The sequence below is a fragment of the Macaca thibetana genome, chromosome 8, assembly GCF_024542745.1.
Source record: "Macaca thibetana thibetana isolate TM-01 chromosome 8, ASM2454274v1, whole genome shotgun sequence".
NCBI lineage: Eukaryota > Metazoa > Chordata > Mammalia > Primates > Cercopithecidae > Macaca > Macaca thibetana.
The window spans coordinates 113,442,436-113,465,111 of NC_065585.1; the positions used below are offsets into that span (position 1 = coordinate 113,442,436).

Consider the following 22,676-nt stretch of genomic DNA (forward strand, 5'->3'; position numbering starts at 1 on the left):
CAGTGGCGCGATCTTGGCTCACTGCAAGCTCCGCCTCCGGGGTTCACGCCATTCTCCTGTCTCAGCCTCCGAGTGGCTGGGACTACAGGCGCCCACCACCGCGCCCGGCTAATTTTTTGTATTTTTTTAGTAGAGACGGGGTTTCACCGTGGTCTCCATCTCCTGACCTCGTGATCCGCCCGCCTTGGCCTCCCAAAGTGCTGGGATTACAGGCGTGAGCCACCTCGCCCTGCCCATTTGTCCTATTCTATTTCAATGAGTACAGGGATCTTGTCTGTATCCTCCACGCCTAAAACAGTGCCTGGTGCGTATTAGGTATTCAACATATACTCATTGAATGAATGAAAGAAAGAAAAGAAAGAAAGAAAGAAAGAGAGAAAGAGAGAAAGAGAGAAAGAGAGAAAGAAAGAGAAAGAGAGAGAGAGAGAAGAGAGAGAAAGAGAAAGAAAGAAAAAGAAAGAAAGAAAGAAAAGAAAGAAAGAAAGAAAGAAAAAGAAAGAAAGAAAGAAAGAGAGAAAGAGAGAAAGAGAGAAAGAAAGAAAGAAAGAAAGAAAGAAAAAGAAAGAAAGAAAGAAAGAAAGAAAGAAAGAAAGAAAGAAAGAAACCCAGGCCTGCCAGACCTCAAAGTTCAGAGAACTGTTTTCTCTGGCTGGTTCTTCATTCAGATAATATTTTCTCCTCCTGACATTTTATACAGTCTTCCGGCCTCCATGAGTAAGGAACCATGTAAAGGTTCTGAGCCTTGAAACCAGACAATGTATTTCCTTGCTACCTTTCGGCTGAATCTTCTCTGTATTTAGCAACAAGTCAAAGAACACTGACCATGCGCCAGGCGCTATGCTAAGTGCTGAACACATAGAGCTGAATAAAGCACAGAACTTCCCTTGGTACAGTTATTGAGGTTTTAATAATACATAATTTGACTACATTTCTTAGATTTCGCGTCGTGACGTTTTCAGCCTCTCAAACTGCAGCGCCTACGTACAGAAGCTTCCCGAATCTCAGACCAGACACAACAAAGCAGCTCGCAGCCCTCGCCCCGCCCGCGGGCGCGGCAGCGTCAGGCCCTCGGCCCAGCCCACACCGTGGCGCCCCGCCTCGAACCCGCCTCCTGCCGCATCTCGCCTGGTCCTCGGCCCCGCCCACACGCCTCGCCCCGCCCCAAACCGCGGGGCGCTCTAGGGGCGGGGCCGACGACGGCCACTCACGTTGCCCCACTGGCCGCGTCGGCAGTGACGTAGGGTTGGCGCACTGACCCATTGCGGCTGCGGCTGCGGCTGCGACTCTGCAGTCGGACAGTCCCTTCGCCGCCGCCAGAGATTTCGGTGTCGCTGCGAAGCGTCACGCGCGCTGCCGTATCCGGGTTCGGCCCGCAGGCGTCTGACAGCCCAGCGCCATCTTCATCGAGCGCCATGGCCGTAGCCTGCGGGCCGGGAGCGGCCGGGCACTGCTTGCTTCTCGGCCTGCATTTGTTTCTGCTCACCGCGGGCCCTGCCCTGGGCTGGAACGACCCTGGTGAGTGCTGCCGGGGCCCTCAGGCCGTTCGCTCGCCCTTTTCCGCCGCCGTCAGCCGGTGCAGGCTTCCCTGCGTTTCCGTGCGCCGTCTTCCCGGAGCCTAGGTGCCCGGATTCCCCATGTCTGGCCTGTTTGCTGTTCGTGCCCTCCCTGGTTCCGCTGCTCTTCCCAGGCGTCCTGGTAGGCGGGTAGGGATGGCTCGAGTGGGCGGGGCGGGAAACGTCCCCTTTCTCCCTGCCCCGGACTCCCGGAATTTGCCCACCGTCTTCTTTCTCATCTCTTGAGTATGACTGGAGAGCTGGACACTCACCTGCGCATCTGCTTTGTTGTCATGGCTGTGTGATTGTGTGATGTCATCGTGGCCGGCTGTTGTCATGGCTGCCTGTTGCTATCGCCGGCCCTTGCCTGCCACTCTCAGTCTCTGAGTCACTCTTAGTGGACAGGGCTGCAGACCTCGCAGGTCTGTTAGCAGAATCGCAGATTGCACTCTTTTTTTTTTTTTGAGTCGGAGTCTCACACTGTCGCCCCGGCTGGAGTGCAATGGCGTGTCCTCGGCTCACTGCAGCCTCCGCCTCCCAGTTTCAAGAGAGTCTCCTGCCTCAGCCTCATCAGTACCTGGAATTACAGGTGCCCGCCACCATGCCCGGCTAATTTTTTGTATTTTTAGTAGAGACGGGGTTTCACTATATAGGCCAGACTGGTCTCGACCCCTGACCTCGTGATCCACCCGCCTCGTCCTCCCAAAGTGCTGGGATTACAGGCGTGAGCCACCGCGTTTTTATGAGAACCCCTGCCTGTTATTCTGAAGATTGCAGTGAAGTCAGTCGCGCGGCACCAGCTCTTCCCATTGGCTTTCACCGTAGAGAAGAATTTAAAAAATAATTTTCTGTCTCTCTCTCTTTTTTTTTTTTTGGTGGTGGCACATGCTCAGTGGATTCCAGGGAAGAGGTTCTTTTATGTCAGTACGGTATTAAAATTGTCTAAAGAATTTTCATGGGATCAGTAATATTCCGTGCAATTAATACGTGTATGTCTATATACTTAGATACAGATTTTGACTTTTTTCATTTAATAAATGACGCATGCTGTTACATTGTACTTTTGTAAAAAAAAAAAAAAGACATCATTTTTGGTTCGCGGAGTAAAGATGGCATGGAAAGCATATTGCCTTTGTGATTTGGTGATTGGAAATGCCTGAATTGTCGAATTTAAGCAACAGGTTTATTTCTGTAATAGCCTATTTTATTCTTACATGCTGAAGTGACAGAGAAGGTGCTATTTGCAAGCACATCACGTTGAGTAGTCACTTGATGTGGACGTTTTATTATCAAAAAATAAAAAGCCACTTTGTATTTAAATGTCTGTATGTTTTTCTTTTGTATTTCTAGAAAGTTGTATATGAGTGGGAGACTTGATCAGAATTACAGTTGAAAACCTAGAATGAAACATTAATTTGTTGAATTTTGAATCAGTTCGTAAATAAATTTAAAAAGGAAGTTTACAGTTGAGTCAGAAGAACTATAAAAACTATAAAAGAAGAACCAGATTTAAAGATGAACCACTTCCTCGTTTTATCTACGCTGTAAAACTATTGTTCTGGAACACAAAGCACCACAGTATTTTGCAGAGTAAACTCAATTGTTTTATGTAAATTCTACCTCAAAGTTTACTTTGAGGAACTTTTTTATGAAGGTACTTCATTGGCATACTTTTTATTAAGTCTTTTAGTAAGGCATTTTTTTTTTTTTTTTTGAGACGGAGTCTCGCTCTGTCGCCAGGGCTGGAGTGCAGTGGCCGGATCTCAACTCACGGCAAGCTCCGCCTCCCGGGTTCACGCCATTCTCCTGCCTCAGCCTCCCGAGTAGCTGGGACTACAGGCGCCCGCCACCTCGCCCAGCTAGTTTTTTGTATTTTTTAAGAGAGACGGGGTTTCACCATGTTAGCCAGGATGGTCTCGATCTCCTGACCTTGTGATCCGCCCGTCTCGGCCTCCCAAAGTTCTGGGATTACAGACTTGAGCCACGGCGCCCGGCCTAGTAAAGCATTAATCAGCTCCCTAATTTATCTTTTGTTTGACTTGGATGCCCTTTAGCTCACGTTGAGCAGTAATTTGTCTGGAAAAATAAATTAGCACCGTTCTAAAGAGATTACCAAAGAATTTTCAAAATTCCTTATTGAATGTAGTCTTATGTTAAGTTACTCTTCAGGGTATTGGGGATATAGCAGTGAACAAAACAGTGTCTTGCCTCCAAGGACTTTACCTCTATTGGAGAGAAATAGCAATAAACAGATAAACATGTAAATAGCATGCTATATTGTGAAAATTGGTATGCACCGTGTATTATAAACAGGGTGAGGAGGACATGTTGTGCGGGCGGAAGTGGAGACTTAAAAAACGTACATTGGTCAGGGAAGTCACTGTTAGGGTGACATTTGACTGGAAACCTAAAGTGGGGAGGAGGAGTAAATGACCTGAAATTACTTACATCTTTAAAGGGTCATTTGGGCTGCTCTGTGGAAAACGGACCGAAGAGGGTAGGAGGGAAGCAGGTAAACCAGTGAATTAATATATATTGGTATCTATTTTAATATTGTACAGTAAGTTCTTAGAGTGGTGACCGCTTGGACCAGGGGAGGAGCAGTGGAGTTGGTTAGAGTAGCTGGATTCTCTTGTCACCTGTTTGGAAGGTAGAGCTAACATGATCTTCTGAAGGATTAGATGTAGGAGTGAGAGGAGAGAAGATGAGGAGAAATCCAAGGTTTTTGGCTTGAGCAACTAGAAGTATGGATGTGGAAGAATGTGGGATGATCAGGTTTGGGAGAGTTTGGTTTTGTTTATCTTGTTTGAGACCTGCCATGGATTTTGATTTATGAGTCTGGAGTTCAGGGAGCTCCTGTGTCCCTTGACTGATGTAAATAGTGGGGCGTGGGTATTAGAATTTTGTTCTTGGACCTTAAGAATCTCTAGGGAAGAAAGATGCTATAGGATTATGGTAATGCTATTCCATCTTAAAACTTTGAGTAATGTTTATCATACCTGATCACCTGTTATGCTTCAAGTACTCTGCCAGATAATAAATTACATCTAAGCTTCACAACAAATTTCAAGGTTGATAGCATTTTAATTTTGTAGGTAAGGAAACTTATACACAGGTAAATTAAGTGCCTTGGCCAAAGTCATAGCCAGTTAGTGACACCAACTTAGCTCAGTGTTCTTTGCATTATTGCAACTCTGTTACAATAAATTCAATTTATTATTTCTGTTATTTAGTTGATTAATACAGTCTGATTTTTCTAAACCATTGAACATTTTCATTGTTTTATTTTTTATTTATGAGGAGGTAGTAGTTTGTGTTTAATGTAGCATAGTTTATTTTAACATAGTTTTTGGAAATTTTAGATCCTTAGCCCATGTGGAATTAAGTTTTTATATAGCTTTAGGTGAATTTTCTTGTGGCTGCATAGTCAATTATGCCAGTGCTACTTATTAATTAAAGAAGACATCTTTTGTCCACTAAATTAAAAAGACCACTTCATCTTACCAAATTCCCACATGTATCTCAATTTGTTTCTGATCTTTCTTTTGTTTCACAATTTCCTTGTCTCTGTTCCAATTCCCTACTATTTTGATTATAATTTTTTTTTTTTTTTGAGATGGAGTTTCACTCATGTCTCCCAGGCTGGAGTGCAGTGGCAGCAATCTCGGCTCACTGCAACCTCTGCCTCCTGGATTCAAGTGATTCTCCTGCTTCAGCCTCCCAAGTAGCTGGGACTACAGGCGTGTGCCACCACGTCCAGCTAATTTTTGTAGACGGGGTTTCACCATATTGGCCAGGCTGATCTCGAACTCCTGACCTCAGGTGATCTGCCCTCCTTGACCTCCCAAAGTGTTGGGATTACAGGCATGCACCACCATGCCCGACCGATTATAATAATTTTATAGTAACCTTTACTATCTGGTAAGCTATGTGTTCTTTTTTTTTAAAAAAAAAATTGTTCACAGGACCTTTAACATAATTTCTTTCCCCCCAAAACCCTAGTGGGTTCCTGGTTGGAAGTATATTTAGGTCTCTTTATATATATATTTTCTTACATAGATAGGGTATTGACCTTAAGTTTATTGGATTGATTAGATTCATATTAAATACTTGTGGGAAATACATCATAGGATATGTTGTAACGTCAGTGTGTTCTACCATTAGCAAAGCGATGGTTGGCAAACCCAGCCAGACTTTTTCCTTTAGAGTTTTTGAATACATTTCTCCATTTTCTTTTTCTATCCTGTTGAGATATCTGAAGCTTTTCTAAGTCTTATCTTTTCTATATGGCTTGTTTTCCCCCTATTCTTCTGGCAATTAGTAGAATCTTTTTTTGTCTATGGTGTTCTAAAATTCACTTTTTGTGTGCCTCTGTGTGGTCTGTTTCTCAGGCCTGGGTTTTTGTTGGGCCCTTTCAGTATGACAACTCAAGTCCTTCAGTGTGGGAGTTTTTCTTGAATTACAGCCTGGAGTTTGTCTAATCAGATTCCTTTGTTCATTCTTTCTGAAACCGTTGTTGGATTTTTGGACTTTCTGAACTGGTCCTGAACTGGTAATTTTCTTTTTTTTTTTCTCTCCTACTGTCTGTTTTCTTTTCTTTTCTTTTCTTTTCTTTTCTTTTCTTTTTTTGAGACGGAGTCTAACTCTGTCCCCCAGGCTGGAGTGCAGTGACGCCATCTTGGCTCACTGCAACCTCTGCTTCCTGGGTTCAAGCAATTCTCCTGCCTCAGCCTCCTGAGTAGCTGGGATTACAGGTGCCCGCCACCACACCTGACTAATTTTTGTATTTTTAATAGAGACGAGGTTTTACCATGTTGGCCAGGCTGGTCTCGAACTCCTGACCTTGTGATCCGCCCATCTCGGCCACCCAAAGTGCTGGGATTACATGCATGAGCCACTGTGCCTGGCCTTTCTCTCCTACTTTCTTGTCTTTTTGCTCTACCTTCTTTTTTCTTTTTCTTTTCTTTTCTTTTTTTTTTCAGATGGAGCCTTGCTCTGTCGCCAGGCTGGCGTGCAGTGGCACGATCTCGGCTCACTGCAACCTCTGCCTCCTGGGTTCAAGCAATTCTCCTGCCTCAGCCCCCCGGAGTAGCTGGGACTACAGGCACATGCCACCATGCCCAGCTAATGTTTGTATTTTTAGTAGAGCCAGGGTTTCACCATGTTGGCTAGGATGGTCTCGATCTCTTGACCTCGTGATCCGCCCGCCTCAGCCTCCCAAAGTGCTAGGATTACAGGCATGAGCCACCGCGTACGGTGTCTTTTTGCTCTACTTGCTAGAAGATTTTCTTTAAGCTTTACTTTCTAGAAGATTTTCTTCTGACAGTTCTGTTATATGTATGTATGTATGTATTTATTTCTGTTTTGAGACAGGGTCTCACTCTATCACCCAGGCTGGAGTGCATGGCTCATTGCAGCCTCGACTTCCCCGGGCTCAGGTGATTCTCTCACGTCAGCCTCCTGAGTAGCTGGGACTGCAGGTGTGTGCCACCACACCTGGCTAATGTTATAATTTTTTTGTAGAGACAGGGTTTTGCCATGTTGCTTAGGCTGATCTTAAACTCTTGGGCACTGCTGATCTGCCTGCCTTGGCCTCCCAAAGTGCTGGGATTACAGGCATGAGCCACTGCACCTGGCAGTTTTGTTGTTTTTAATCTTAGCTGTCCTGTTTTTAATTTCCAAAAGCTCTTGTTTTTTCTCTGAATATTCCTTTTAAAAATGATTGTTTTATTAATGCAGTCTTTTTCTCTTAGCTCTCTGAGGATATTACAGTGTTTTTTAAAAAGTTTTCTTCTTCTGCATGGTCTCATTTTTCCTCCTGCTTCCTTTTGTTGTTGTTCTGTTCTGTCCTGGTTGCTATATTTCATGTTAGGGGCTGTTTTGTCTGTTTAATGTTACTGTAACACAGTACCACAGACTGGGAAATTTATTAAAAAACTACATTCATTTCTCACAGTTCTGGAGGCTGAGAAATTCAATATTAAGGTGCTGGCATCTGGTGAGGGCCTTCTTGCTGTGTCATGCCATGATGGAAGGCAGAAAAGGGAGAGAGTGAGAGAGGGGAAAGGGGCCTAACTTATCCTTTTATCAGGAGTCCACTCCTGCGATAACCCAGTCCTGCAAGAGTAGCATTAATCTATTCACGAGGGCAGAGCTCGCTTAAAGGTTCCATCTTTGAACACGGTTGCATTGGGGATTAACGTGAACTTTGGGGGACACATTCAAACCACAGCAGGGACTTTCATCATGTTTTTAGTAATCCTTCGCTCCCTGCTCACGGTTAACCCTGGGGAACCAAAAAGCTCATTGGAAGCTATCAGTGTGCCGTTGCAGTTTTGATTTTGAACTTCACAACAGGGTGACCTAGGTTGCTCTTTTTTTGGAGGAAGTTCCTGATGTCACTGTATTTAGGTACTTCTTCTTGGTTAGATTACCAAGGGAATAGTCATCCAGTCTCCCACAGAGGACGAGGGGATGGCTGTTAGCATTTTGTGCGCCATGTGGGAAAGGAGAACTGTGCTTTCAGCTGTCAGAGTGCACACAGTCACTTGGGTTCCCTGTTTGGTTGTTTTTGTACCCATGCCTTCTACTATGCCAGATGGTCCCCAATGCAAATCTCTTCAGTTTTATCCTCTCCAGAGAATACATATCCAGACAGTTTACTTAGTGGGGAAGAGGGAGTTAGAACAGTGTGGAGTTGGGGAGAGGATCTGGGGATATGGCTTCTTCTCAAGTAGCTTTCACCCTGTAGTGTGTATTTCAGGCATCTCTCATTCCAGAGCTGCCATTTCCCATTTTTTGTTTTGTTTTGCTTTTTTTTTTTTTTTTTTTTTTTTTTTTGGGATTCTGTTAGGTACATCAGGTTGATTCTCAGTTTCCCCCCTTTGCTGTTATGGCATTTGACTTTCACTTAGGTCTAGTCACCTACCATTAGTCTATTTGCTTTCTCCTTCCAAAATTCTGCTGTCATCTCCTCTTTGGTTTTACCTGACCACAGTCATTCACATCATTAAAACAATGTATTTATTATAGTTTTAGTAGAATTTTGGGAGGCTGCAAATTCTGCTAATTTGACAGGTTGAATATAGGGAATTGGGTACTCACAAAATGATAGAAAGTGATGCCTATTACATCTGCCACACTGAAAAATAGGTTGCTCATGTCAAGCCTCTTGACAGCCAGGAAGCTGATTAGAGGATACTATCAGTTTGAAAACCCACGGTCTCCATGCCTGTGTTTGCTAGCTGAAGGACAGAGCACGGTATAAGTCTAGGGTCTGCTTTCCGGATTTTGCTCTAGTCCCTCTGGTTGGCAGAACTGAAATTGCTTTTGGCAACTACAGCTGCAAGAGGTTTGGGATTCCTTTTGCTTTGCAGGAAGGCACACCTGTTTGAGGATGAAGTGGATCTTGACTGAGCCAATCCACAGCATCTTCCATCAATAATCCACAACATGATAAATAGGAAGATTTTGTCCTTATTTTGCAGTAATGCGTAGAAATTCATTTTTTTTTTTTTTCGAGATGGAGTTTCATTCTTGTTGCCCAGGCTAGGGTGCAATGGTGTGATCTTGGCTCACTGCAACCTCCTCCTCCCAAGTTCAAGCAATTCTCCCGGCTCAGCCTCCCAAGTAGTTGGGATTACAGGCATGCACCACCACTCCCAGCTAATTTTGTCTTTTTAGTAGAGATGGAGTTTTGCCGTGTTGACCAGGCTGGTCTCGAACTCCTGACCTCAGGTGATCCATCTACCTCAGCCTCCCAAAGTGCTGGGATTATAGGTGTGAGCCACCTAGAAATTCATTTTTGTACATGAATGCCAGACATAATTTTATTGTTTTGACTCCTCCTTTCAAAGTCTCTTGTCAGTATGTTTTAAATTTTTTAGTTTGTGAAATAGTTTAAATAGTTTTGATTTTTAAAATTGTGAAATATCTAAAGTATTTAAACATACAGAAGTGTACAGTGAACATACATGTAGTCATCACCTAGTTTTTTTTTTTTTTTTTTTTTTTTTTTTTTTTTTTTGAGACGGAGTCTCGCTCTGTCGCCCAGGCTGGAGTGCAGTGGCGCGATCTCGGCTCACTGCAAGCTCCGCCTCCCGGGTTCACGCCATTCTCCTGCCTCAGCCTCCCGAGTAAGCTGGGACTACAGGCGCCCACAACCGCGCCCGGCTAATTTTCTTTTGTATTTTTAGTAGAGACGGGGTTTCACCGTGGTCTCGATCTCCTGACCTTGTGATCCGCCCGCCTCGGCCTCCCAAAGTGCTGGGATTACAGGCGTGAGCCACCGCGCCCGGCCATCATCACCTAGTTTTATTGAATTATCACATTGTACCATATTTGCTACAAATCCCCCACTCCCAGTAATAAAACATTAGGAATAGAGATAAAATCTCTTTCCTTTCTCTCTCCGTAGACTAGATACTTACTTGGATTTGGTGTTTATTCCTTCCCATATGTGTTTTCATGTTGTTGTTATATACATATATAGACATTAACAGTACGTAGTATCGTTTCACCTTTTTTAAAGGTTTATGTAAAGCTATCATACAAAACATTCTGCAACTTGTATTTTGTTTAAAATGTTTTTGCCGTTTATCTAGTTTGATACATGAATTCTAGGTCACTCATTTTAACCGCTGTGGAATATTCCACTGTAATAGATCAGAATATATTAATCTCTTCACCTGTTGATGGACATTTAAATCATTAAATGTGCTTCAGGAACATGCTTGTATTTTTGCCTTTTTAATTAACCACTGTTATTATTACACAGTAGTACAATGTTTCAGGTTAGTGAACTTTTTGTTCTTTTGATTTAGCAAAAATGATGTACAACTTGTGCTGTAGAAGCATCTGGCCTGAAATGCAGGGAGATCTTAAAAGTGTGACGTGAATTTTGTGCAGAAGGCCTGAATGTTGTTGGGATAGCTTTGAGAGATGGATTCATCCTCTCTTAGCCATTCTCAGAAGGCGAGAAAGGCATTTCCTATGACGAGAGTTTTGTTAGGATGAACCTTTCTTTCTCTGACATGATGTTTACTTTGTGTTCCTCTGTTTTCTTGCTATTTCAGACAGAATGTTGCTGCGGGACGTAAAAGCTCTTACCCTCCACTATGACCGCTATACCACCTCCCGCAGGCTGGATCCCATCCCACAGTTAAAATGTGTTGGAGGCACAGCTGGTTGTGATTCTTATACCCCAAAAGTCATACAGTGTCAGAACAAAGGCTGGGATGGGTATGATGTACAGGTAATATCCACTACAGTGATGGCAGTCTAAATGGGGGTTTTTATTCAGTAAATTGTTTATTGGGACATTATTCAGTATTTTGAGGGAGCACATACAGAAATCTCAGATCAGCCTAAAATATGTAAGTAAATCAGTCACTCTTCCTGTGGAAGAAATGGCCTCCAAAAGAAATGCACCGATTTTAAAGCCTGAAAATACTTATTATTTTTTTTTTTTTTGAGACGGAGTCTCGCTCTGTCGCCCAGGCTGGAGTGCAGTGGCCGGATCTCAGCTCACTGCAAGCTCCGCCTCCCGGGTTCATGCCATTCTCCGGCCTCAGCCTCCCGAGTAGCTGGGACTACAGGCGCTGCCACCTCGCCCGGCTATTTTTTGTATTTCTTAGTAGAGACGAGGTTTCACCGTGTTAGCCAGGATGGTCTCGATCTCCTGACCTCGTGATCCGCCCATCTCAGCCTCCCAAAGTGCTGGGATTACAGGCTTGAGCCACCGCGCCCGGCCTGAAAATACTTATTGTAGTTTTTGTACCATGACCTCCTTCTAAGATACTTGTAAATTTTCACAACTTTTTATATGCTTGAGGGTGAGGGATAGGAGATCTCTTGTGGTTGTCATTTTCCTGTCATTCCTCAAAGAATACCAACCTACCCTTAAGACAAAATTGAGATAATTAGGAATTATAGATCGTAAATAGTAGGGGTTCATATATCTCTATTGTGCTTCTAGCACTTGATTTTAAAATTATCTTATAACTGAGGGTGGTTACTTTTGAATGGAAGCATTTCAGCAGGTTTCATTTATTGTCTTTGGGACACTGGTATTTTGTATACGAGCAGAGCATCTCCTTGAAGTTCCAAAACTGAGTATGCTTTAAATATAGATTTTGTTAAATGAATTCAGTTTAAATCACTAGTTACGTATTTCTACTTTGTATTCTGACTGCTTTCAAAAGGGATTTAAGACGACAGGTCACAAGGCAAGAAACTTGTGTTGACAATTTCCCCTCTCCATCAGAATGATATTCTTGTTTGATACAACCTTTATGCATAGTCTTTGCAATTCAGAGAGGAAGTTGATGTGTACTGGGTGATACTTACTTCACAATATTTTCCCCCAGTACTGCTAAGTTGAATCATAGAATCCTCTGGGTTATAGCGGAAGTCTCACTCCCACTTGACTTATGACTTTTACAGTCTTGATGGGAAAAAAAGGCAGTAATGGTGATGTCATTCATTAAATATGTATTAATTGCAATATACAAAAATGGATAAGGTAGAATGAAGAAGCTCTCTTAGTAGTAGAGGAGGTAAGACAAGTACTCAGATTACATGTAGGTCCCAACACAACATTATAAAGTCATGTCTGGTTGGAGTCATTGGGATTTAAAGGATGAGGTATTTGTGCTGTGTTAGGAAGGAATGATAACATTTTTAGAGAGGAAAAGGCTAGAGAAGGGAATAGCATGAGCAAAGGAGTGTTGAGCATATCATACATTGGCTTCTGTTTAGTAGCTGGAGAGAGGCCATTTAGTAGCAGGAGAGAAACTCCTTCTATTCCAAGAGTTGAAATTTAAATACAGTACTTAGAAGCTACTTATAGTACGCATGATTAAGGAAGTGGTAGTTAACATGAAATACCAATATAAGGTTAGCTTGTTTTATTTACCTAAGTCAGCAAACTTATAAATCTTCCTCCAAATAAAATTATTTTAAAAACAGTGTAGTAACAGCAACAGCAACAAAAGAAAAACTGCACCTTATCCAAATTAAAAACTTTTGACTGTCAAAGGACATCATCAAGAAAGTGAAAAGACAGCCTACAGAATGGGAGGAAGCTTAGCGAATCATAGTTGGTGAGGGACGTGTATTAAGAATATAAAATAACTCTTACAACTCAATAAAGGCCGGGCGCGGTGGCTCACGCCTGTAATCCCAGCACTTTGGGAGGCTGAGGTGGGCGGATCACGAGGTCAGGAGATCGAGACCATCCCATCCCGGCTCACACAGTGAAACCCCATCTCTACTAAAAATACAAAAAACTAGCCGGGTGTGATGGCAGGCGCCTGTAGTCCCAGCTACTCGGGAGGCTGAGGCAGGAGAATGGCGTGAACCTGGGAGGCGGAGCTTGCAGTGAGCCGAGATTGCGCCACTGTACTCCAGCCTGGGTGACAGAGCGAGACTCCGTCTCAAAAAAAAAAAAAAAGAAAACAACCAAGTTAAAAATGGCAGAGCGTCTGAATAGACATTTCTGCAAGGAAGATACATAAGTAACAAATAAACCACATGAAAAATGTTCCTTATTAGCCATTGGAGAAATGCAAATCAAAGCCACAGTAAGATACCATTTCACACTCAGTAGGATGGGTATTATAAAAAAGATAACAAGGCTGGTGAGGATGTGGAGAAAGTGAAACCCTTATACACTGCTGTTGGGAATCTAAAATGGTCCAGCTGCTTTGGAAAATTGGCATTTCCTCAAAAGTTTAAACATAGAGTTACCATTGTATGCCTCAGTCATTCCACTCCAAGGTGTACACCCAAGAGAATTGAAAACACATGTCCACACAAAAATTTGCATACAAATGTACATAGCAGCATTATTCATAATAGCCAAAAAGTAGAAACAATTCAAATGTCCATTACTAATGAATGATAAATAAAATGTGCTATATCTATGCAAAGAAATATTATGTAGTGTATGTACCAATACATGCTACAGCGTGGATGAATCTTGAAAATGTTATGCTAAGTGAAAGAAGCCAGTCACAAAAGACCACATATTGTATTATTACATTCCTGTGAACTGTCCAGTTAGGGAAATCCATATAGACAGAAAGTTGGTTGGGAGGGGTGCAGAGGGCAGAATGGAGAGTGACTGCTAATGGGTACAAGATTTCTTTGGGGTGACGAAAATATTCTAAAATTGATTGTGGTGATGGTAGCACAACTGTGAATATACTAAAAACCATTGAAATGGGTGAATTGTATGGTATGTGTGAATTATATTTCAATAAGGCTGTTATAAATGAAATAAAATAGTGTGTCTGAAGTTTGAAAGAGGAAAATCATTTGTACAAAAATTTGCAGAAGGGCAGCAGAACCAATTAAATCTACTTTAGTTTGTATCTTTTCTTTTTCTTTCTTTGAGACGGAGTCTCCCTCTGTCGCCCAATCTGGAGTACGGTGACATGATTTTGGCTCACTGCAACCTCTGCCTCTGGGTTCAAGTCATTCTCCTGCCTCAGCCTCTATTTTTGAAGTAGCTGGGATTATAGGCATGCACTACCACGCCCAGCTCATTTTTGTATTTTTAGTAGAGACGGGGTTTTGCCATTTTGGCCAGGCTGTTCTCAAACTCCTGACCTCAGGGGTGATCCACGCGCCTTGGCCTCCCAAAGTGCTGGGATTACAAGCATGAACCACCGCACCCAGCCTTTAGCTTGTATCTTAAGAGTTAAAGAAGCATATTGCTTTTTCACCACAAAATATAGAATGTAGACCAAACTTGGGCATATGTTTTTTTAAGGTGGACATTTTTGGGGCTAGCCTGGATTCTTTTTGTGTTTTTCTAAATATCTTTTAAAAATACAAGAGAATTACGTAGAATTGGACCCTGGAAAGTTAGTCCATAGTTTTATAAAATTTGTGTAGAAAGGTTTTTTTCTCAGAGTGTTATGTAATATCTCTGTTGCTTTGTGTAGCTACCAGATGTTCATATATGATGCTGTTTTGAGCCTTAGCGTCTTTTAAGAAATCTGTGTTTTTAAAGAAAGCTTCTTGAACAGTGGCAAAAAGTTGACATTTTGGCAGTTTGCTTAAATTGTATAAATTATGGAATACTTAATATGTTCAGATGGATATATAACATGTATATGTAAAGAATGAAGAATAGTGATAAAGTGAATACTCGTGTATGCACTATCCAGCATAAGAAGTAGAACACAGATACCACCATTATCTTTGAAGCCCCTCATTTTCCCTGCCTTCTAGACACGAATACTTACTGTCGTGAATTTTGCGGCTCATTCCCTTGCTTCATTTTGCAATTTTATGATGGATATATAGCCCAAGTAACATTTTTTTTTTTTTTTTTTGAGACGGAGCCTTGCTCTATCGCCCAGGCTAGAGTGCGGTGGCACGATCTCAGCTCACTGCAACCTCCGCCTCCTGGGTTCAAGCGATTCTCCTGCCTCAGCCTCCTTAGTAGCTAGGATTATAGGCACCTGCCACTGTGCCTGGCTAATTTTTGTATTTTTAGTAGAGATGGGGTTTCACCATCTTGGCCAGGCGGGTCTCGAACTCCTAACCTCGTGATCCACCCGCCTCAGCCTCCCAAAGTGCTGAGATTACAGGTGTGAGCCACTGCGCCCAGCCCCCAAGTAACATATATTAAATGAAAAAAAGTTTGTTTCTAATAGTCTGTTTCTATTTTTCTTCACAGTGGGAATGTAAGACCGACTTAGATATTGCATACAAATTTGGAAAAACTGTGGTGAGCTGTGAAGGCTATGAGTCCTCTGAAGACCAGTATGTACTAAGAGGGTCTTGTGGCTTGGAGTACAATTTAGATTATACAGAACTTGGCCTGCAGAAACTGAAGGAGTCTGGAAAGCAGCACGGCTTTGCCTCTTTCTCTGATTATTATTATAAGTGGTACTCGGCGGATTCCTGTAACATGGGTGGATTGATTACCATCGTGGTGCTCCTTGGGATCGCCTTTGTAGTCTATAAGCTGTTCCTGAGTGATGGGCAGTATTCTCCTCCACCGTATTCTGAGTATCCTCCATTTTCCCACCGTTACCAGAGATTCACCAACTCAGCAGGACCTCCTCCCCCAGGCTTTAAGTCTGAGTTCACAGGTATGTTTCCCTCGCAGTGGCCATAAATAGGGTGGGTGTGAGGTTAGTGCATCCTGTGCTTGGTTCTGAAATAGAAAATCGTTGCATTGGGACACCAAAGGAGGTTTGTCTTCTCATTTTGTTTTTTACTTTCAACTTCTTTTACCTCTTCTGTTCTGCTGTCTCCCAAGGTATATTGTGATCGCTATGTTAAGAATGCCTGATTGGCCAGGCACCATGGCTCACGCCTGTAATCGCAGCACTTTGGGAGGCCGGGGTGGGCAGATCACTTGAGGTCGGGAGTTTGAGGCCAGCCAAGATGGTACAATCCCATCTCTTAATAAAAATACAAAAATTAGCCAGGTGTTGTGGCGGGCACCTGTAATTCCAGCTGCTTGGGAGACTGAGGCATGAGAATCACTTGAATCTGGGAGGTGGAGGTTACAGTGAGCCAAGATCGTACCAGTGCACTCTAGCCTGAGTGACAGAGCGAGACCCTGTCTTAAAAAAAAAAAAGCCTGATTAAATTATAAGTACTCTTAATCAGAGAAACTTGATCAACTTTGCTAATAATCATTTGCCCTGACCCCGTCTCACACTATACATAAAAATTAATTCTTTAAGTAGTATAATTCTCAACATAAAAGGCAAAACAATTAAGTTTCCAGAATAAAACATAGGAGAATATTTGTTATGACCTTAGGATGGGTAAAGATTTCTTAAACAGAACATAAAAAGTACTGGCCATAAAAGAAAACATGGGTAAATTAGACTTTATTTAAATTAAGAACATCTAATCATCAAAAGGCACTATTAGGAGAGTGAAAAGGCAAGCCACAGACTGGGAAAAATTTACAAAACATATTTCCGGCATATATATGTGTCTAGAACATACAATGAACTCCCATAAATCTGAGCAACAGGCAGACAAGCCCTCCAAAGAGGACTTGAATGGCCATTTTATAATAAGAGAAGACATCTACTTCACCAGTCCCCAGCCTTTTTGGCACCAGGGACCAGTTTTGTGGAAGACAGTATTTCCATGGACTAGGGGGGTTGGGTTGGGGTGGGATGGGGCGGGGAGGGAAGGTTTTGGGATGATTCAAGCATATTATGTTTATTGTGTACTTTATTTCTGTTGTTATTACATTGTAATATATAATGAAATAATTAACAACTCACTGTAATGTAGAATCAGTGGGAGCCCTGAGCTTGTTTTCCTATAACTAGACAGTCCCATCTGGGGGTGATGGGAGACAGTGATGGATCATCAGGCATTAGATTCTCATAAGGAGCACGCAACCTAGATTCCTCGCATGTGCAGTTCACAGTAGGGTTCGTGCTCCTATGAGAATCGAATGCTGCTGCTGATCTGACAGGAGGCCGAGCTCAGGTAGTAATGCAAGTGATGGGGAGTGGCTCTAAATACAGATGAAGCTTCAGTTGCTTGCCTGCCACTCACCTCCTGCTGTGTGGCCCAGTTCCTAACAGGCCACTGACCAGTGCTGGGGTCCCAACCCATGATCTACATGGTCAATAAAAATAAGCAAAGGTGCTTAGCATCATTAGTCTTCAGAGAAATGCAGATGAAAACCACAGGGAGATTATTTTTAGCCACCAGATAACCACCATAATGACTAATGTTAGAAAGACAAGAGTACCAAGTGTGAACAAGGATGTAGAGTGACTGGAGCTTTCATACTTTGCTGGTAGGAGTTAAAATGGTAAAACAACCCAAACATATGCCTACCCATTTCTATTCCTACATAAATACCTGGGAGAAGTGAGTGCATGGTGCACCAAGAAAGATGCACAGGAGTGTTCATAGCAGTTTTGTTTATAACAGCCAAAAAATGAAGGTAGAATTTTATAGCAAGACCCTCCCCAGTCCTAAAATCTATCCTTCTCCTCCCATATCTATGGGAAATGCTCTCCTTCATTATAAACCAGTATTTTACAAATACCTTTTTGAATACAACTTGTTAATAACTTGATGCCTGAGTATTATTAATAGTTCAGTACAGATGAAATAATTGAAGTGTTATATTGGTTATATTATCTTTGCTCTTGTAGACTATGTCATGTTTAAGTGAGGATACATAATAAATCATTTTTATTTTAAGGACCGCAGAATACTGGCCATGGTGCAACTTCTGGTTTTGGCAGTGCTTTTACAGGACAACAAGGATATGAAAATTCAGGACCAGGGTTCTGGACTGGTTTGGGAACTGGTGGAATACTAGGATATTTGTTTGGCAGCAATAGGTAAGCTTTTTGCATTTATCTCTCTTGCTCTTTAATTCAAGAGACTTCTGCTTACAATTTAACTGCATTTAGTTTCACTAAGGAAAATAAATTCTGGTGACATTAACCTATTAAATAAGATTCTCTGGGAAGGGGGAAGGTACACTATATGTGTTTCGATCAGTATTGTATATGTTATTTTCTTTCATTGTGTTTCTTCCTATGTCACCCTCATAGATATTATAAGAAAAAGACTGTTTAGTTGACATCTGAGAAAATGAGAAGGCAGGAAAGAATACAATATTTGGGGAACAGTTAGTCTGGTTTGGTAGGAGAATGATAAAAGTAAGGCTGGAAAGAGCTTGGGGCCAGATTTTGGAATATGAAATATTAATGGTAGTTTAAGCTTAGATTTTATTTGAGTACAAATTCAGAAAGAAAGAGCATTGACTCCCTGTCACTTTTCCACCATAGCAATGACCATAATAATGGCAGAAATATGAAACAGTTTTTATTTCATGTTAATTCTGATATACCAGAACATTCAGGAAAAAATACTTGATAAAGGTATTTTTTTTTCTGACGTTTAGGAACAGTAAGGTATTTAAAAATTATAGCCACAAGAAAAAAATGCCTAACTTACTTTTATGCCTTTAAAGAGCGGCAACACCCTTCTCCGACTCGTGGTACTACCCATCCTATCCTCCCTCCTACCCTGGCACGTGGAATAGAGCTTACTCACCCCTTCATGGAGGCTTGGGCGGCTATTCGGCATGTTCAAACTCAGACACAAAAACCAGAACTGCATCAGGTAAGAGCAAAAAATACAAGTTCATTTTAACCTAGGAGTAAAGTACAGAAATAGTTTTGGAACTTTAGAAGATGATTATCTATTTAGCCACCATGGTTTTATTTGGTGTGTACCTACCAAAAATATTAACAGCACAATTAACTGAGATCCCACTTCTAAACATTCTTTAAAAATCAAATAGGGATTTGATTTGGGCTTAGCTCTACCATAGACCAAGGTTTTAACTTGAACTTTACTGTGTGCTAGCTTCCACATGTATTTAATTCTGTGATCTCTAGAGATCCTTTAAGTTCTAAACTAGACTTTTCTAAGTAGAAACTTAAAATTCAGTAACATTCAAAAAAGATATTGAGGCATATTTTAATTTTCAAAAATATAATGTTTACTGGAATGCTGAGAGAATATTTTGTAAAAAGCAAAGATATATAAAAAAAAAGGAATAACTGGATTAAACATCAAATCTAATTGGCAGAAAATGGGAGCTGCTGGGTAAGGAGGCCATGAGAGATTGCTGTGGAGTAGATTTGTCTTTCAGGAGAAAGAAGTTATAGACAGTGATTAATTCTTGAAATTGATAGAAAAATACATTTAAATATGTTTTAAAATGTGAGTAGAATTCTCATAATGCTAGTTTGGATATACATTGATACATTCAATTAAAAGAACTGGTACTACCTCCTAAAATTGAACCTATGCATACCTACGACATAGCAGTTTTGCTCTCAGATATATAGCGACAGAAATGCATACACTTGTATGCTGGCAGATAAGCACAAGACTGTTTATAGCATCCCTATTCATAAATGCCCAAAACTGGAAACAGCCCACATATCCATCAGCAGTAAAATGGATGAATAAATTGAGTTATGTTTGCTGTATTGCAGTGGGTTACTGTGCAACTAAGAAAATAAGCAGTTATGTGCAATAACATGGATAGATCTACCAAATATAAAGAAGCCAGACACAAAAGAATATATACACTATGATGATAGCAGTTATATTTTATAAAATACACATGCAAAAACAGGCAAAACTGATCTGTGGTATTAGAGTATGAGATAGTGCATACTTCTGGGGAGAAAAAAAGGAGTTGGGAGAATATATAAAAATATGACTAGGTAAGGCCAGGCGTGGTGGCTCACACCTATAATTCCAGCACTTTGGGAGGCTGAGGGGTGGATCACCTGAGGTCAGGAGTTTGAGACATCAGCCTGCCCAACAGGGTGAAATCCTGTCTCTGCTAAAAATACAAAAATTAGCTAGGTGTGGTGGCGCACGCCTGTAATCTCAGCTACTTGGGAGACTGAGGCAGGAGAATCACTTGAACCTGGGAGGCAGAGGTTGCAGTGAGCCGAGATTGCGCCATTGCACTCCAGCCTGGGCAACAAGAGGAAAACTGTCTCAAAAAAAAAAAAATATATATATATGTGTGTGTGTGTGTGTATAAAAATATATATAAAATGTATATAAATAACTATATAAAAAATATATATAAATGAGTTTTCTTCTCTCATGATGTCTTAATATATATGGCTAGGTAAGACATGACAGAAGAAAACTCATTTATATATATTTTTTATATATCTATATTATATATGACAGAAGAAAACTCATATATTATATAGATATATAAAATATATATATATATATGGCTAGGTAAGACATCATGACAGAAGAAAACTCCTTCTCAGTGGAAAGAAGACTTGCAAAAAATCATGACTATCAACTAGAAATGTATGGGAATTATATGAAAGAAAATCATAAAAACCAAATAATCTAAACCTAAAAATAATGGAGAGACTTTCCAGATAGGAAGACTTGTCATCCTGTAGCCTGTGTGTCGTGGGCATGGTGTCTAAATAATGCTTAACCATCTGAAGTCCTCCCCACATTACGTCTCTTACCACTGGAGTTGTGAGAAGTAGCAGGGCATGGCTTATGCGCCACTGGCCTCTGTCTTTTTGGCTTAGACTTTGAGTATTGCCTGTACCATGGTGGCTCCACTATAGAATGCATCTTCTTTTTTGGGGTCCTAACTGTCATTCCCAGCAACCATGTGCGAGTGTAGTAGGCTCAATGATTGGGAAGGTTGCTGTGGGAGGCGATGCACTGTCCTGCTCAGCCCAGTTCCACCTAGTGGCTCACTCTTTCCTTTCCTCCTATCTCATTCATTTGCTAACAATAAACATGTATGACTTGTAATTTTATAAGCAATTCTAATGCATTTTTAAAAACTAATGTAAATTTTACCCCTCTCATTCTAGGATATGGTGGTACCAGGAGACGATAAAGTAGAAAGTTGGAGTCAAACATTGGATGCAGAAATTTTGGATTTTTCGTCACTTTCTCTTTAGAAAAAGTGCTACCTGTTAACAATTGGGAAAGGGGGATATTCAAAAGTTCTGTGGTGTTTTGTCCTGTATAGCTTTTTGTATTCTATTATTTGAGGCTAAAAGTTGTGTGACAAAATACTTATGTGTTGTATGTCAGTGTAACATGCAGATGTATATTGCAGTTTTTGAAAGTGATCATTACTGTGGAATGCTAAAAATACATTAATTTCTAAAACCTGTGATGTTCTAGGAAGCATTAAGAATGAAGGTGTTGTACTAATAGAAACTAAGTACAGAAAATTTCAGTCTTAGGTGGTTGTAGCTGATGAGTAATTACCTCATAGAGACTTTAATATTCTATTTGATATTATATTATTTGATGTTTGCTGTTCTTCAAACATTTAAATCAGGCTTTGGACTAATTATGCTAATTTGTGAGTTCTGATCACTTTTGAGCTCTGAAACTTTGAATCATTCAGTGGTGGTGATGGCCTTCTGGTAAGTGAGTATTACCTTCTGTAGGAAAAGGTAGAAAATAAGCTCTAGAAGGTTGTTGTGAATGACTGTGTGCTGGCAGAAATGCTTGAAACCTCTATATTCAGTTCATAAGAGGTAAAGGTCAAATTTTTCAAAAAAAGTCTTTTAATAACAAAAGCATGCAGTTCTCTGTGGAATCTCAAATATTGTTGTAATAGTCTGTTTCAATCTTAAAAATAATCAATAAAAACAAGGGGTTTAGTCTCATTCTTTCTATTAGCCTAGGCACAAATAAATGTTACTTTAAAAAAAAACAACAACCCATTTTCCCAAAGGGGAAAGTTCATGCAGAAGTTCTGTCTCCCTAAACAATAATTTTATGTGGTAGTCATACCTTAGTCTTTTGGTAAATGTTTTCAAAAAGCAATTTAGAAATGGTCTGGAAGCCTCTGCCAAAAAATAGCTTTTTAAAAAAATAATTAAATCTCCAAGCATCCCAACCCATCAGAGATTGCATGGTTACACTTAGTTAAGCTTCATAACCTGAAAACCCCGGTTTTATATCTTATGTGTTTAATGATTTTTGCTATTTAAAACTGCAGTTACTTTTCACTAACCAATAGGAACTAATTTAAAACAAACCCTTATTAAAACTTTAAAATATGATTTAGGGGATAGTTGCAAGGGTATTGCGATTAGAACTATCCTCTCTTCATCAGTGAAACAGTAGAAATTTTAACTGATAGAAGAAACACAGCTTTACTTTATGTATGTTCCACTAAATCCTTACTCCATTTCTCCTTAGTAGAAGGATACGGAGTAAAAGAGAATGTAGTTTGTTGCCTTTTTTTTTTTTGAGACAGAGTCTCGCTCCTGTTGCCAGGCTGGAGTGCAGTGGCATGATCTCGGCTCACTGCAACTTCTGCTTCCCAGGTTCAAGCAATTCTCCTGCCTCAGCCTTCTGAGTAGCTGGGATTACAGGCTCCTGCCATCAAGCCCAGCTAATTTTTTGTATTTTTAGTAGAGATGGGGTTTCACTATGTTGGCCAGGCTGGTCTCGAACTCCTGACCTCAGGGGTTCCACATGCCTCAGCCCCCGCAAAGTGCTGAGATTACAGGTGTGAACCACTGCGCCCAGCTTACTCAAGATTGTTTTTGAACATAGTACTGC

At 41.1% G+C, this 22,676-nt stretch overlaps 2 protein-coding genes across 10 annotated transcripts in view; one reads left to right on the forward strand and one right to left on the reverse strand.

Annotated features, from left to right (window-relative positions):
- The window catches only part of DCTN6 (dynactin subunit 6), a 1,120,059-nt gene that overhangs the window by 99,873 nt on the left and 997,510 nt on the right, over positions 1-22,676 (reverse strand). The window lies entirely within an intron of this gene.
- Positions 814-21,762, forward strand: SARAF (store-operated calcium entry associated regulatory factor). The gene is made up of 6 exons (XM_050802535.1): positions 814-1,515; positions 10,628-10,806; positions 15,244-15,661; positions 17,764-17,905; positions 18,544-18,695; positions 20,960-21,762. The coding sequence occupies exons 1-6, from the start codon at positions 1,413-1,415 to the stop codon at positions 20,983-20,985; spliced, it is 1,020 nt and encodes a 339-aa protein (XP_050658492.1). The 5' UTR covers positions 814-1,412; the 3' UTR covers positions 20,986-21,762.